The sequence below is a fragment of the Mustela nigripes genome, chromosome 12, assembly GCF_022355385.1.
Source record: "Mustela nigripes isolate SB6536 chromosome 12, MUSNIG.SB6536, whole genome shotgun sequence".
Classification (NCBI taxonomy): domain Eukaryota; kingdom Metazoa; phylum Chordata; class Mammalia; order Carnivora; family Mustelidae; genus Mustela; species Mustela nigripes.
The window spans coordinates 61791673-61808502 of record NC_081568.1 but is presented as its reverse complement, the minus strand read 5'-3'; the positions used below and the strand labels follow the sequence as shown (position 1 = coordinate 61808502).

Here is a 16830-nt window from a genome sequence, read left to right as displayed (position 1 = left end):
AAAAAAAAAAAAAAAAAGGGGGGGGGGGGGGGGATGGAACAGTTGCGCAGGCCAAGTCCTATCTAGTGCTTCTCCTATCTTAGTTCGAAAGGTGTTTTTTTGGTTGGTTGTTTTTTTTGTTTTGTTTTGTTTTTTGTTTGTTTGTTTGTTTGTTTTCCTTAAAGCAAAGCGTCACAAAGCCAGGAATTCCCATCTGTGCTCAGTTTGCCCCTAGCGTCACTGTGCCCAAGAAACTCCAATCTGTCAAGGCTCGGGTCTGGGGAGCTCACTGAATTCCAAACGACAGAAAGAGGAAACTTTCCCGGCAAGATGCGGGTGTGATGCAAGTCAGGGGCCCGGGGAGTGGGAGGTGGGGGGAACGACGCTGTCCCAGCGCAGACCGTCTGCTCCCGCTCTTCTTTAGTCGCAATCGGAGCTGGTATTCGCTTTTATTTTTTAAAGTGCGTTCGGCCATTGCCCTGGATCACCCGCACACGCGCACGCGTCTCCGGCCGCGCTCACACACACTCATACACGCAAGCAAACGCGCGGCCGGCGCCAGGTCGGCAACTTTGTGGGGCGCTCCCGGCGGAGCTCGGCTTCCTCCAGTAGTAGTTGGGCGCAGGCCCCGCCTCCCAGTCGTGTTGTCAAACGGGCCGGGGTCTCGGATTGGTCCAGCCGCTGGGACAACACCTGCTCGACTCCTTCATTCAAGTGACACCAGAGCTTCCAGGGATATTTGAGGCACCATCCCTGCCATTGCCGGGCACTCGCGGCGCTGCTAACGGCCTGGTCACATGCTCTCCAGAGAGCTACGGGAGGGCGCTGGGTAACCTCTATCCGAGCGGCGGCCGCGAGGAGGAGGGAAAAGGCGAGCAAGGAGGAAGAGTGGGAGGAGAAGGGGACGCAGCCAAGGAGGAGGAAGAAGAAGAGGAGATCACAAAGAATCCAGGTCTCCGGGCGGGAGGTTTACACACAGAACCATGTGTGCCGAGCGGCTGGGCCAGTTCGTGACCCTGGCTTTGGTATTGGCCACCTTCGACCCGGCGCGGGGGACCGACGCCACCAACCCGCCGGAGGGTCCCCAAGACAGGGGCTCCCAGCAGAAAGGCCGCCTGTCCCTGCAGAACACAGGTAAGTGCAAGCGCCCCCGCGGCAGGGAGCTGCTGGGAGACAACACGGTGCACCCAAGCAGCGCGCTCCGGGCGCTCTGCCCGGAACTGGGAGCCCATCTAGGGCCGCGCAAACTCTTGGGGTGGCGCGGGACATGCAAAGGAAAGCGCGAGGCTAGGCGAGACGCTAGGCTCCGCGCGCCGGGAATCCGCACGTGCTGGCAGGGTGATGAAATGGCTGTAGCAGGACTTGTTGCTGTCCTCCCCGGGGTCGAGGGTAAACGAGGCAGCGCCTGACACGGCCAGTGCCGGCCCGAGAGTTCTCGGTCCAGTGCAAAGCTCCTTGCTCCATCCTGGCCCGCCCGCGGGAGGCAAGGAGGGTCCCCGGAGCCAGCCTGCGCCCTGACCCCGGAGAACTGCTCTTCCCAGCCGGCCGGCCGACCGGGACAGGACTGCTTTCCCCCTCCTCAAAAGATACCAGACATCCAATAACTTTGTAGGCGAGACCGATTGTATGGTAGACTTCCCCTCGGGGGCATTGCTTGCCGGGGAGGGGTTGGGGGAGGTGGCGCAAAGCGTACCTCTGAGGTGCTGCCGCCTTCTCTCTCTCCAGGGCGGTCAGCTGGCGCAGAAATGGTGACACGGCCCGACCCGTGCGCGGCTGCTGCTCCATCGGCTCTGCGCTCACCGGCAAGCTGCCGAGCAGAGCCAGGCGTGCAGGGCACGGGGCTGGCCCTTTTCCCAGCTCCTGGCAGAGAAAGACAATTTGTCTGGAGCTCCTTCACTCGGCGCCCCCCGCCCGCCGCCGCCGCCTTAATTTGGGGGCCTGAGACCCAGCGGCAGCGAGCGTGCGCTCACCGCACGAGCAGGAATGCACGAGTGCCCATTAGGGACGCCCGCAGCAAGTGAATCGCCGCCCTGCGCGCTCCTGCCCGGCGCGTCGGGACCGCGCGTGGGATCATCCAGGAGTCTCCCATCTCCACGCGCGAGCGCCCGCACCCCCAGCCTGCGCTGGCCTCAGCCTAGGACCGGCGCCCACCCTTACCCCCTCCAGCGCTTTCCCTGAAAATTGAACGTGATTCTCGGTAGTTGGTGACCTCCACAAATACACTCCACTCATTCTCTCGATAGATTTAATCTGAATGCGGATTATCTACTCGGACCCCGCCCTTCTTCCAAAATATACTTTTCTGATGTAATTTTGAGATTGGCTTAAATCAGTGAATTGGGTAGGTGGGGGGAGGGATAGAAGAGAGTCTCTTGCACGTGACAGCCTGACAGTTAACTCCCTCAGTCTATCCTTTTGGAGAGATGAATTAGGACCACATTCTGCGAAGGACCACAGCAAACTCCCGGATCGCGGGAATTTCTAGGGGATTAAGTGATATCTCACACCGGATCTCTATTTAAAAGGAGCCTCTAAGTGCGAAGATTGCGTTTCTGCAGGCTAGCCCCCATTTGGCTCGATTCCTGAGCCTGCTCGCAACCGCAGCTCCCCTAGTCTGGTATTTTTAATGCTGATGGTTTGGAGGCGCTGCCTTAATAGGAATTTTGTTTTGATTTTTAGGTGTTGAATCATAAAGCTGAATTGAAACTGCTTTTTGGACGCTAGCATTTGGGGTCAGGAAGGAAATGGCTGTGATTTAATAGCAGCAGCTTTGAGTTCCAAGTAGAGAAGGGTATTTCATTGATGAAGTACAGAAGGGAGAGAGCAAGCGAATCATTTAAAATCTTGTGTTTGTGGGTTTGGAAAGCTGAAATTGCTTTTGCTTTCAAACTAATTTAAGGATTTTATTCATTTATTTGACGGACAGATCACAAGCAGGCAGAGGGGCAGGCAGAGAGACAGAGGAAGGGGAGCAGGCTCCCTGCCAAGCAGAGAGCCCTAGATCAGACTCCATCCCAGGACCCTGGGATCATGACCTGAGCCGAAGCCTTTAACCCAGGCACCCTCAAACTAAGTATTTTCACAAAGACTTGAAGACCATGGAAAGGATAAAAAATGGAGTGCTCAGACCTAACTTCTGATTGTGATCTTTGTAACATAGGTTTGGCTGATTTTTTACAAATACAGCATTTACAAATACTGACACTTTCATAAGGACATTAGACGATAACATTTCCTTGCCCAACTTTTTAGATCCTGAAATAGTCATTTCTAACTTTATCTTCTGAAATTTTCTTGTAGTCATTACTAGTTTGTATTTCAGCCGACCTCTCAGCATTCCCCAGCATGGCTGAGAATTTTGTATATATTTGTATGTCATTCTCATTTTAGCGGAAATTCAACACTGTTTGGTCAACGCTGGCGATGTGGGGTGTGGTGTGTTTGAATGTTTCGAGAACAACTCTTGTGAGATTCGAGGCTTACATGGGATTTGCATGACTTTTCTGCACAACGCTGGAAAATTTGATGCCCAGGTAAAAACCACATAGAGCACAAAATGTTTTAGGTTGGCATTGCATGATTGAAGTGTTCATTGGAAAGACTCGTGAACAGGTCTCCTTAGCTGATCTTTATGGTGTTTTTTAGCATTTGCAAGAACCATTCTTGGTGCAGAGCAGGGTGCCAGTTTCTTCCCACACCACTCATGGGGTTCTGTTCCCAGAACCCCACCCTTAAGCTGTGTCTACACAGGCAGAGGGGTATGGAGAGCAAGTTAAACAATCATCTAAGCATTCTTAGCAGAGAACACAAAAGGCAGAACAAATAATAAACATCTTGTAAGGGGACACACTATGTCTGGCCACCCAGAACTCAGTCTGCAAGGCCCATCACATTAGAAACAGGTTTGTCGGGGGAGGACAAGGCCTCCAATTATACATTCCAAGACCTATTTTCACCTACCTGGGGGGAATAAATGAGACACAAGCTTCAGAGAAACTCATCATATGTGAGTTTCATCACTTATCATGGGTGTGTGAGCAGGTAACAAGGATAATTCAGGGCTTCCAGAATAACAGACTTCTTCCTCCTAAGTAGCAGACCCTCCTCACCCAACCCAGAAACCCCGAATGAGTCCTGCTCTAGGGAGTCCCCTAACAAGGCCTGACCTACTCCAGCTATCCCAGAGTAGCCAGGGTGAAAAAAAAAAAAAAAAGCCTAGTGGTAGCTTGGGGTAGGGCAAGAACCCAGCAAGCCACCTTATGGTTCCAGTGCTAACAACCCAAATACATTTCAGGTGGCAGGTGGTATCAGGCTCACATTCTCCATGTTCTCCCCAGCCCATATGTGCACTACAAAGCCTCCTGTTGTTCTGTCTCACCAACCTCTTCTCCCCTACAATTGGAGAAAGGGGACAACATTTGAAGAAGGCCAACAGTTACAGTGTGACTTACAAATGCCACCTGCCACCATCTACTGACATGCTATAGAGAGCCTGACAAAGCAATGCCTGGGAACCAGAAAGGGATGTGACAGGGCTGGGAGCCTACACACCAGAGGATGTGGCGTGGCAGGGGGTGGGAAACAGAGACGAGGGAAGGAAAGAGTAGAACATCTGAACTCCTCAAGGCTCCCTAATAGAGCATCCCTTCTGGATTAACTGGAATTAGGGAACGTAATAGGAAATCCAGGGGAAAGATGTGTATTTAAGGGCGATCCCACAGGATGTCAGGGAAGAATACCAAAACAGATTGCTGCAGCCCTCGAATACATTAATCTTCCTTTTTCTCTCAACCAAGAGGAGTATGCTCTCAAGTGAGAAGCATCCCTTTCAAGCTGGCTCCCAGCATGTGACTACTCCATGAACTGACACACCCTACCCTCCATCATCTTTGGCTCCCGCTGGAAAGTCAGAGCAAAAGGGGCCATGGGGAGGGGCTTTTTCAGCAACCGGACACTATGTGTAGACATTTCAGTTGCTTCTAAAGGAAGAACTGAATTAAATGTGCTGGCTGGCTTCCCACTTCCAACCTAAACCCATTCTCTTTCTCCACTCAGTTACTTCCAGGCCTGTCTAAAAACAGAGGGGTGCCCTCTCCAACGACAGCTTGTTTCTATAGTAATGGGGGAGTGGGGATCCCTAGGTAGGTATCCCACAATGCCTCCCCGCCCTGAGAGGCTGATAAGAGAGTTCATGCCCCAGCCTGCCTCCGCAACCCCAACAGCTGTCTCCTTTCTAGGATAAGAACAATCCCATGGGATTGCCAGGAAAGAGAACTGGGGCCCAGATGTATGCCTGGCTGCCTTAGCCACTCAGAGGCAGGGATTGTGGGGGAGGGGCTGTCAGTTGGGCAGTTCAGACTCCAGATGCTGCCAGGCAGAGTGCCAGGCAGGCCTTTTAGAGGCAATAATCCTAACAGCTTCAAAAAGGAAAAGAATGCTCCTCCTTGAAGGATAGGAGGAGACACGAGTATGGGTTGGGGGCCATGGGAGGTATTGAGGCACAGATAGCACCCAATTTCAATGTCCCTCGTGGGGTTGGAGGAAAAAGCAATGATGTGAGACTTGGATCAGGAAGCACCTTCTCCTTGGGAAACACTCTTGCTGGAAGCTTGGGATTTATGTCTGTCCACATTCCCCTTGGGTTCCAGAAAGTCTGCCCCCAAGCAGGCAACCCTGGGCTGCCTAGAGGACAGACGGTCACAAAAGCCCCAGAATGAGGGAAATTAGTAGAGCAGCTGGGAGGAAGGAGGCAGATTTGTTAGTCTCCCAAAGTAACATCCTTTTTAGCCAAATGCCGGAGGTGTCCTGTCACTCCAGACGTACCCCCTGACGGTCATCAGCCTGCCGCCTGCATGGATGTCAGGCAGGACCCTGGGGTTCAGTTGTCCAACAAAAATCCCGTGTGAGGCCAAGAAGTGTGACTGACAAGCTTCTGACGAGGACTTGTCTCTTCTGCCCCTCTCTCTCTTCTCTGTCCTCTCTGTTCTCAGGGTAAGTCATTCATCAAAGATGCCTTGAAGTGTAAGGCCCACGCTCTGCGGCACAGGTTCGGCTGCATAAGCCGGAAGTGCCCCGCCATTAAGGAAATGGTGTTCCAGTTACAGCGGGAATGCTACCTCAAACACGACCTGTGCTCTGCTGCCCAGGAGAACACACGGGTGATGGTGGAGATGATTCACTTCAAGGACTTACTGCTGCATGAGTGAGTGCCACCCCACAGGGGCCATGGGAAGGAGGGGGCCCGCTCCTCAGGCTGGTGTGGAGGACTTTGAGGGGCCTGTGTCTGGAGGCCAACCTCCCACCAAATGGGAAAGGTTGCACTCTACCTCAGAAAGCTGCACAGACTCCCCTGGGAGGCCCTTTCCTGCTGGCCTTCAGGAAAAGTGAAAGAAATGTCCACCGTTGGTTTCAAAAGCATGAGCCATAGAAACAGAAAATATCATACTAAGCAAGAGATGTGTAGGCTTCAGAAATATGCTTCCCCTTCCCCTCAGTGCAAATCCCAACAGTTCTGAGTATTCCAAGCGGCCTCGCAGGTGCCCCAGCAGACAGCCAAGAGCCCATCACAGCGGCTGAGCCTTTACTAAGTGCCACGCATTGTGCTCAGTGGTTTTCGGGAATCTTTCCCCAGATCCTCACAGCAGCCCTGGGAGCGAGGTAGCGTTCTTCTCTCCATTTTACAGATCAGAAAGCTGAGATTCACTAGAGTAAAGGTCATACAGAGAATGAGAGGCAAAGCCAGGTCATCCAGCTCTGGAGGCTTCAAGCCAAGAACTGAGAGCAATAGCCCTTTTTCCTGTCCCCATGGCCTTCGGTTCCCTCAGAAGGCCCAGTTCCCCTTCTCTAACACATTGATTCCCTCCCAGAGAAAACACAAGACCCATGTCAAGAACTTGAATCAGCTAAACACCTTTTTGCCAAAGTGGGTAAATATGAACTTGCTTATTCAAAGACTGGCAATTCAGTAATAAACCCTGGAAATGTTATTCCTTAAGGGAAAAAAGAAATCTCACCTGTAGGATCCTAAACTTTGCAACGTGATAGAGCATGTGGTACCGAGGTGCTCCTGACATGCGGCCTGGGCAGTAGGTCACAATGGCTTCTTCCTCGGAGACTGAGGGCAGAAAGCAGGCCACTTGCTAAGCAGAGCGAAACAAGTCACAACCAGATTGATGGCACCATTGGTCTTTACACAGTGGCTCACGGAGCCAAATCAGTACAATTTTATGATCTCTTGCTCCTCAGTTGGTGCCATGGCCTTCCCCCAGCTCTGCCACCAAGCAGGCGACTTCCCACCCCACGCACACACCGCTTAGATCATGGAGGACAGCAGCCATCACCCACCAGTTTCCACCGGGTTAGAAGGGTCTAAGTATCTTGCAACACCCCCAGAGCCCTTTTAGAATTCAAAGATTTACCATGAATCTCTGCCAGCAGCTCTTGCCAAAGGCAAAGTGATATTGTCTTCTCCTTAGTCACACTGACACCCTATGAAATAGTTATCACTCTTCCAAATACCTGTAAAGACACAGAGCAACAACATCTTCAACAACAACAATAATGATAATCGCTATCATTGTATGAGTGGGCAAGGGACTTGACCTGGACGGTCTCATTTATCATTCCCAACAGGGCTGCCCGGTGGAGATTACTCTCACCACCTAACAGAAGAGGAGAGGGCAGCTAAGAGGTTCAAGATCTGACTCTGAGATTTGATCCCCACTATCCAGCTTGGGACCTGGCAGTACCTACAACTCAAGCCGATTATCAGGAATAGACATGGGACCTCCTAGCTCCTGACCTGCTCTCTCCATACTGGCCTGTGAGAGGCTCATGGGCTCCCAGATGTAGCAGGGGGTCCTTCCCTTTTCTCAGTTATACCCCCATTATATAAGGAGAGCGCTCTAACGGTCCCTTCCTTCAAGCTGCCCCTGGAAAGAGGCAAATGCCCCATGGCTAAGAGACTCCCAAAGCTCCTTTGTCCTCAGTCCACTGTCATCCACTATAGCTTCTTGGCCTCAAGAATGGAGGAAGGGCATGAGCTTATATATCAGTAAGACATTCCTGGAGTGCAACAAGACTTTGTCTTTTCCAAGATGGGAGAAAAGTCTTCTTTGGGAAAACCAAAGGTTTTGAAGGGTTTTTTTGCTCCCTCTGGAATTTAAGAAGGGGTAAAGTGCTATGGCTTCTCTGGTACCTCCTCTGTGGAAACATGGCCCATGAGGCCCTGAGATTTTTACTTCTCAGGGGCTCTTCATATCATTTAGAATGAACACATAGCCCTCTACCCCAGCCTGCTCTGGAAATGCAGGTGACTCACCCCATAAGTTAGCCTGGGCCTCTTTTAAGAACATTCACTGTGCCTGCACACAAGTCCTCTTTCCTCTCGCTAAGCCAGTATATCCAGGCAGTGGGTCTCACTGAACCCCAGCTACCCCCAGCACCCCACTACCTTCCTTCTGAAGCCATGACTATAGGGTGTGTCAGCTCAACTTCAAGCTGAACGATGGTGTTGTCCTTTAACTGTCTTCACTGATTTGGGCACAAAGGATCCCATCAGTCCCCAGATATCAAGAAGGCCATTTAAGAATGCGTGGCATTGGTCTCAGATAAGAAAATAAGAACTGAATTTGCTTTTCCCTTTAGAGAAGAGGAAGTCACAGTCGCTCCAGAATCCACATCACCCCCATTCCTCAACCCAATCCCTATCCACCCCCAAAACATTCATGTCTGCTTAAAGTGGCTCCCTTCAAGCTCTCCGCTTCCCTCTGTTCCTCTCACCCCTTCCCGCCCCACTTTCTTCATATCAACTGCCTTGGCCACCACACACCCTGTCACTGGGTGCTGGCAGCCTCCAGGCACGTCCCCCTCCAAGTATTTTTAAAAATCCTTTAGCCTTGCTGACACCCAGTTGAGAAAGCTGGGCTTTGTCATTAGACACGGGCTGAGCTTGCAGCCTGAGAAGGCACCATGCCAGCTCAAAACACGGCTTAGATTAACACACACCCCTCCCCATGGCTCACAGCTTTCTCCTCGGGAGAGAGCGCCAAAGGCAGGAGAGAGCGTTCGCTAGTCCAGCCTTCTCGGATTTGCCTTGGGGTTCTGAGAGCTCATCTGGCAGGCAGACTGCCCTGGCAAAGGAGGCCAGGAGGCAGTCCGTGCATTCCCAAGAGAGCCCTCCTTACTCTGGGGAAAGAAAACTCGAAGAAGATCACTGGGCTGATCCCAAAAAAGACAGATTCTCAGCCCCCGCAATTTGCTCCTGTTGCCCCAGAGAGGGGCAGGTACAAATCAGACACTGAAATCCTGACGCTGCTGTAGCAGATGTGCTCCGTGACCTTGAGCTCCCTGAGGCAGTCGGTTGCTAGTTGTCAAAAGATAGAAGAAAGCAAATATGCGTGCAGCATTGCTTCTGTGTTGCCCCATGGCCCCCTCTCGCAGCCCGGGAGGAGGAGTGTTATCGCTGTCCTTGTCACTTTTAGGGGCCTGCCTTAGAGAGTTGAAGCGCCCTGTCCATCAGCCATGCACAGACTCTCTGACTCCAAAGGCATCAAGTAGGCCTTAAAAGGCAGCTTGATCTCTATCAGCCGGAACATTCCTCTTCACTGCTCTCAGCCCAGCTCTAGGCCTTCCCAGCCCAGAAGCTTCCAAAAACTGACTTTCTCCTCTCCCCCGCCCTCCCCCCACCACCAGCCATCTCCATTTTTACATCTATGACATGAGGACAGTTCAACTACAACTTGAGGACTAATTCATAAAAATGGCAGTGAACTACTTCACAAGTCCTAAAACACAATCTGCTCTTCTGCCTAGCAACTGCCAGCTTGCAAAGAGAAGATGAAGTGGGCTAACAGGCAGCCACCCAGGTGGTCCCGGCTCACAGAGGAAAAAAGTCTTGTTCCTCATAAGTGATCTCACGTTCCAGAGGGATTGCCCTGCCCGAGGCGATGGCCCAGAGCTGTAGTGCTCATGGGCCGAGATACCCAGAAACTTTGCTGGCCAAGGACTGCTAAAGAATGCTGGTTAGCCACGTGAAACAGTCTATACCCTCCCTGGGGATTTTGGAAGGCCAGTGAGATGTGAGAAGGGCTCAGTGAGTGGGTTATGAGAGCCCCTTGCGGGGGACACCTCTTACCAGCTGGGCCCGTAAAGAGCAGGCACGCTGTTCCCGCCTGCGGCACACACCTCCCACCCCTGTGCGGCATGATGTGCTCATTCTTCCTCCAGCATTTTTCCCAAAGAACAACCCAGGGCAGCTGGATGGCCTGAGCCAGAACCAAATGTGCGTATTTCACAGATCGCCAGCCCTCATCCCAACACCTAGGTCCACTGTGGCCAGTCCTCACCTCCAGTTCTAGCCAAGCCAGACTGGAAGAACAGAGATGCCTAGAGAGCCACTCCCCATCTTCAACCTTTAGTACCAGGAATGGGGGAGAGCTCCATGGGAAGTGACTTTGCAGGGCCGTGGTCTGCCTCCTACCCTTCTCCACTGAGTACAGAGGGAAGTGCACCCAGGACCTTCCAGAAACACCCTTCATCAGGAGCCTAAAGCAGGGGCAAAAACAAACGTGGGGAAATGGCTTCTGGGGAGCCTCACTTAGAGAAGATTGACCTGGGAGAGTTGGCACCAAGTGCAAAGCCAGCCAGCCCCACTGACACCACGTGGCGAGAGGGCGATGTGGAGCTCTGCAGCCCCAAATCTTTGATGGCTTCTCCTCCCCTGCCAAAGAGAGTCCTCAGTTAGGTAGTTCCAACCCTTCACCATTTGCCTCTTATACCACTGGCCCTAAGACACTTCTCTACTCCTCCCACTGAAACCCTTCTAGCTGGCACACGGGAAACATGCCCAGAGCTCTTCTACAGTCCTTTTCAACACTCACACAGCCGCCCTACCTGGCATTCTCCCCCGCCTTCCCGAGAGGCACTATGCACCTGCAAATCGTCACTGGCCGTTTTCCTGGTGGTAGTAGGCTCAGGCACCAGCCTGTCTCCAGTCCCCAGCATGGAGCCTGGGAGGTAATGGCCATCTAGGAAATAGCAGCTAAGGCCAGCACTCCTTAGGATATGAATAAAGACCTGAAGTAATTGCTGAAATCTCTTTCACCAAACTAAGGCCTCAGCCATATGTCCCTTGTGCCTGGTATCCTCCATGTCCTCGGTGGCCCGTTCAGGACTGGTTCCATTCTCTCTCTTTCTCTTTCTGCTCTCCATCTCCAGACCATACGTGGACCTGGTGAACCTGCTGCTGACGTGTGGAGAAGAGGTGAAGGAGGCCGTCACCCACAGCGTCCAGGCCCAGTGCGAGCAGAACTGGGGAGGCCTGTGCTCCATCTTGAGCTTCTGTACCTCGGCCATCCAGAGGCCCCCCACGGTGTCCCCTGAGCGCCAGCTCCAGGCAGACAGAGCCAAGCTCTCCAGGGCTCACCTCGGGGAGGCAGGTCACCCCCTCTCAGAGCCCAGTAGTCGGGAGACTGGCCGAGGTGCCAGGGGAGAGCGAGGTAGCAAAAGCCATCCAAACGCCCATGCCCAGGGCCGAGCCGCCAGCCACGGGGGCCAGGGAACTTCTGGAAGCAGCGAGTGGGAGGAGGAACAATCTGAGTATTCCGATATCCGGAGGTGAAACGAAAGGCCTGGCCGGGAAATCTTTCCTCCATGCCGTCCATTTTCTTCTCTATGGACATTCCAAAACATTTGCCATTAAAGAGGGGGGATGTCTACACGCAGGATTTGGTGGGGATTGTGGACTTGATGCAGGTGTGTGCTAGCGGAACGAACAGGTGAGGCAGAGGCGACCTGGACAGCAGCGAGGTCTCGGCTGGGCCCGCGGAGGGTTCCCACACTTGCACATCCCTAAGTGAGCGTGCACGCGGTCTCCTTGCAACTTTGTCTTCTTTCCATCCGTGGAGCCACTGGGCGGCGGCCTGCGGTTTGCTCTGCTGTGGGGGAGCTGGGCCGGGGAAGGGCAGCGATCAGACTGGACCGCACACTCGGTGCTGGGCTCCAGGCCCGCAGCTCTGGTGCTGCCTTGGCAGAGGGCGGGCTGGATCCGGGTGCAGCAGTGAATGTGAAAACCGCCCTGGGAGTCAGAAGGGTGGAGAGGAGATGGAGGCTGTGTGGGTGCTTGGTGCCAAATGGAAGTTCAGTTTCTTGCATGGGACCTTGAGGTTCGGAGCTGCTGGGGACGGGGAGGGCAAGGGTTCTAAGTGTAATTTCTGAGCCATTGTTCCGTCTGGGGGACCATGTCCGAGGGAGTGGTCCCTGTGGGTCTGTATATTAACCACTGCTTCGAATCTCTATTTCACTTTTTTATTTATCCAGTTACATCTACATACCTGTCGTCTAAATAAATGGCTTTTGAACAAAGCAAATGGGTCATTAAAACCAGCTCAAAGGAAAAAGAAATACAGCCCATCTTTTGGGGATGATTTTTTTTTTTCTTTTGAGTGCTCTTTTAAAAGGAATCAAAGAGCGATGTAGCCGTGTGTCTGCCTGCCCGGCGTGAGCTCACAGCCACTCCGAGCAAACCACATCCCTGGAGGAAAACGCACATGTGAGAAGTACATATGACAGATTTTTTTTCCTTAGCATTTGGTTACCCCACCTTGATCCTCAGCCAAGATCGATAAAGCCTTGTACCTGATGCCTTGAGGCCAAGTCGGAAATGGGGCTTCTCGGTGTGCAGGACGGAAAGGGGGAGAAGAGAGCAGAGGGGACTGTGGCTTCCAGCAGGGAAGGCTGACCTTTTACATAAATGGAGGTGACCGCCAGGAAGCACTGAGGGACAGGATTTTCCAGATCCGGACTGGGAATGTAACAACGGAGAAAGCAGTCCGAGTGGACAAAATAAAGACAGAGGAGGGACAGAGCTAAAAATCCAAGGCAAGGAGGGGGCAGTGGGAAGAGGACTGTAACAAAGGGTCAGCAGAATGGGGTTCTTGGGGTTGTTCAAAACGTTCCACAGATAGGCCTTTTCTTTCTTGCCTACGGAGTTATCAACATTAAAGCTTCTCTCTCGCAGCTAGTACTCAAACAGGAGGCCAGGATTACAAGGCATAGACAGGTGTTCTCGGCCAGTTCCTTCTAGAGCAGTGGTCAGCAAACTTTTTCTGTAAAGGTCCAGAGAGTAAATTACACTGTTTTTCGTTTGGCGGGTCATGCGGTTTCTGTCCCAAGTACTCCCCTCTGTCACTGTGCCCAAAAAGCAGGCATATATAAAACAACATGTCACCAACAGGCCTGGCTCTGCTCCAGTAAGATTGCATTTAACAGGTGCCCACCTGGATCTGGCTCTTGGGCCCGAGTTTTGGGACCCCCCATTCTAGTGAGCTGGCAAAAAAGTATGCACCCTCTGTTTGATCAGCTTATAGCTCTCCCTCGAAGTGACCCGAGGCCAGAGGTAAAGAAGTTAAATTTATCTGCTCTAATTTGTTCCAGGGAATGCCTTTACCCCAAACCAGGCTAGTGTTTTTATTACCCCAAACCCAAGCTCATCAGTGCCGGGACATGCTGCTACTGGAAGGTCAGCTCCCCAATCTTCCATGATCCAGGTTAGAAAGAAACCATTTGGGTGTGGGGGGTAGGGGGGAGGGGACAAAATGCTGGGAGAAGCACCTAAAAAGCTGGAGAGATGGTGCGCTTAATCCCGCTTTGCCCTCCGGGGGAGGAGGACCTGTGTGTCAGGCTCTGCCATGGGAACCGAACGTAAACCGTGGCTGTCTCATGCCATGGGCCACTGCAGCACGTTACTGTTTTACTTACATCACTCAAAAGCTGAAGCAATAACATTCTCCCGCGTTGCTGGGTCAGCTGTTCATTTGTTCGCCGGCTCCTGGGCTGGATGTGTGAAAGGCATCACTTTTATATTTTCCTCAGTATAAATGTCTTATGTGTTCGCCTACTGATGTCCCATTTGTTGCTTCTATTGTAAATATTTGTCATTTGTATTTATTATCTCAAGTGTTTTCCCCCAAGGCATAAAATGGCTTACCGTGTTCATTTGAACCCTGTCACTGATCTCTGTTGTCTATTTTTCATACCACTAGCCTGTTACTTCTCAAAAGTCAGGTAGCTCTCATTTCATTCTGGTTCTTAATGTTTTTGAAGCATACAATAGTATTTATCGTGAAGGTTCTTTGGCTCAAAACGGAATAAAGTCCAAATTCCTACAAGAGTTGACAAGGCATTTGTACAATCTAAAATGTAAGCAAAGTAGTCATTAAAAATAGACACTCAACTTGGGCTTCATGCTTTGTACAAATTGACTCTTGAGCCTTCCTTTAAGGAAGGATGTGGATTTCCAAATAAAGATACAGCGTTTATTTTGAGCTTTGCATCTTTACAAGATGATCTGAACACCTCTCCTTTGTATCAATAAATAGCTCTGTTGTTCTGAAAGGAGAGGACCGAGTACAGCAAAATGCTGGCACCTGAAACCAAATAAATAGCAAACACCAGGCCAGAGCTGCAGTCATACTTAGACATGCACACGCACACGCACACGCGCATAAACACACACAGAGACATTTAAACTTGAACCAAGTAAAAGGCTTTGCTAGAACAACATGGAAAAACAATGCTACCGGAGCCCATTTCCTAAGGAAGGACAACCTCATCTGGTCTCAGAATTGGCACCACGTGAGCTTGTTAAGTAATAATGTCTGCTTCTGTTACGGATTTAGGCAGCAGGACATGAACGTTGTCACATTGCATTATTTTTCTCCATTCATTAATAAAGATTTCAAATAAATGGCTTTCCCTTGAGTAGCATTGTTATCTGAGAGCGCTTTGGACGAGCCAGTGCATAGGGGGAATGGCTGTGCACAAGTGAGTTTTGAGTCCATTTAAAATGCTGGATGCTTGGTTTACAGGAAGGGAAACCAGGTGAAGACAACCCTCCTGGGCTTCTCCTTCCCTGGAGGGACTATGTCCAAAACACTGCCTGAGTCACCAAGACACAGAGGTGAACGAACTCCATGCAGCCTGCCTGGGGAGCACCAGCCCCCCAACCATTAGGGACAACCTCGCAGCTCCCTCTGGTCTCACCTGTGAGACCCTGGTCTCCCCTGCGGCCTGGCCACCCTTTCTTGCAGACTGAGTTTGTGGCCGATGCCACCAGCACGACAGCCCAGCGGCCCGGCGCCAGCAGGGAAGCTCCTGCCTCCTCCCCAGTTCAGCCTCACCACAGCGAAACAGAGCTGGAGTCCCCGATTCCCACGGTGCACCCACCACGCGCCAGGCGTCCTGCCACACATTTCACATACATCATCTCACCCCGACCACACCCTACAAGTAGCGGGTATCATCCCCATTTTACAGGCAAAGAAACCGAGATAGGGAAAGCTAAAGCAACTGGGCCCAAACCAAACCCTGGCTAGTGAACGGGGTTGGCGCGGGGGCGTGGGGGTCTGAAGCCAAACCCAGCTCTACGACTCTAAGCCCCCCTGCTTTCCCCCACTTCGGCCTTAGAATCTCCACATTTGATTTATTCTTGATTTAAGCTAATGAGTATTATTCCCATTTTACATGAGGCTCAGAGAAAGAATAATTATACTCTTATATTTATAGCACCTCTGAGGAGCTCTGCTTTAGAACAGAAAGGAAAATTGTTGCCCTCACCTTTCCTCTCAGCAAAGGCTCAAATTTTGGTTCAGATAAGGGAAAGCAGAAGAATCACGGAGTCTCATCACTTTTCTGTGCATGTAGATAATTTTTTTTAAGATTTTATTTATTTATTTGACAAGCAGAGATCACAAGGAGGCAGAGAGGCAGGCAGAGAGAAAGCGGGAAGCAGGCTCCCCGCTGAGCAGAGAGCCCGATGTGGGGCTCGAACTCAGGACCCTGGGGTCATAACCTGAGCTGAAGGTAGAGGCTTTAACCCACTGAGCCAACCAGGCGCCCCAAATGTAGGTGATTTTTCGAAGGTTCTCGGGTGCAGCTGCGGGAAACTTTGGGGGAGAAGCTGGCTTTTGTGAATTTGTGGCTAGAGTTCTGTCTGCTAAGCCCACCCAGTTGCCAGCTCTGTCTGAGAAGCCGGGCTCCCTTGAAATCATCACTGCCATCATCACCCTCCTCATGACACCTGCGATTTCATGTGAATCTATCGTGTGCCCCCCCCCGTGTGTTCTACCGGCACTATTTGGAACCCCATTTTGCACATGGAGAAACTGAGGCTCAAAGGCATCTTAATATGCCTGGAGCTTGTCCAAGGCCAGCGAGCTCTAGAGATGGTACACCAACCCATCCCAGGGCTCACTCTGCTCAGTTTAACTTGCAGTGTCTCCCGCCCAGGTGTGAAAAGGTGGGTGAAACACACCACGTTCAAACATGGCAGCTGGCTCCCTGCTCCCAACCCTTGGGCCAGCTCCAATCCATCCGTCCAGAAATTATGAGACTGTGGAAGGAAGAAGGCAGAAGGGCTTCCAAGTATGCTGGTATTTAATCAAAGCTTCCAAAGGAAGCTGGAGCTATGCGCCCCAAAATCTGGAGACAGAAATCTGAATTTGTTCTAATGTCAACAAAAGAGAAAGCCCCCTGCTGAGGAGGGGACAAGCCTTGGCCAGAGCACAGGTTTCATGTGAAATTATTTTTTGTGGGCGGAGAAGAGAAGAAAAGAGCAACAGAAGCCTTGGGCTAGGAGTCATGTGTTGCCGCTTGCATAAGCAACTCTGTTGTTTTCACTCCCCAAAAAGAACACACACACACACAAAGTCACTCCCTGAAGAGAACAAAAAAAAAAAAAAAAAAAAAAAAAAAAAAAAAAAAAAAAAAAAAAACCACAAAGCCAACCTAAGCTTATGCATGAAATGGGCCCACCAGGATAAAACCTGACGCTTGCTCAACAGAACCCAAGCC

General features: G+C 51.5%; 1 protein-coding gene and 1 long non-coding RNA gene across 11 annotated transcripts in view; one reads left to right on the top strand and one right to left on the bottom strand.

Moving 5' to 3' along the window:
• LOC132028435 (uncharacterized) overlaps positions 1-2258 on the bottom strand; it is a 238348-nt gene extending 236090 nt beyond the window's left edge. For 9 of the 10 annotated variants that reach the window (XR_009407439.1, XR_009407444.1, XR_009407449.1 and 6 more), the window contains exon 1: positions 1673-2130. This is a non-coding gene — a long non-coding RNA (uncharacterized LOC132028435). The other variant, XR_009407445.1, reaches the window with a different exon arrangement.
• Positions 38-14725, top strand: STC2 (stanniocalcin 2). Its single transcript, XM_059417379.1, has 4 exons — positions 38-1113; positions 3370-3512; positions 5970-6181; positions 11197-14725. The coding sequence occupies exons 1-4, from the start codon at positions 963-965 to the stop codon at positions 11597-11599; spliced, it is 909 nt and encodes a 302-aa protein (XP_059273362.1). The 5' UTR covers positions 38-962; the 3' UTR covers positions 11600-14725.
• The last annotated feature ends 2105 nt before the right edge of the window (positions 14726-16830 follow it).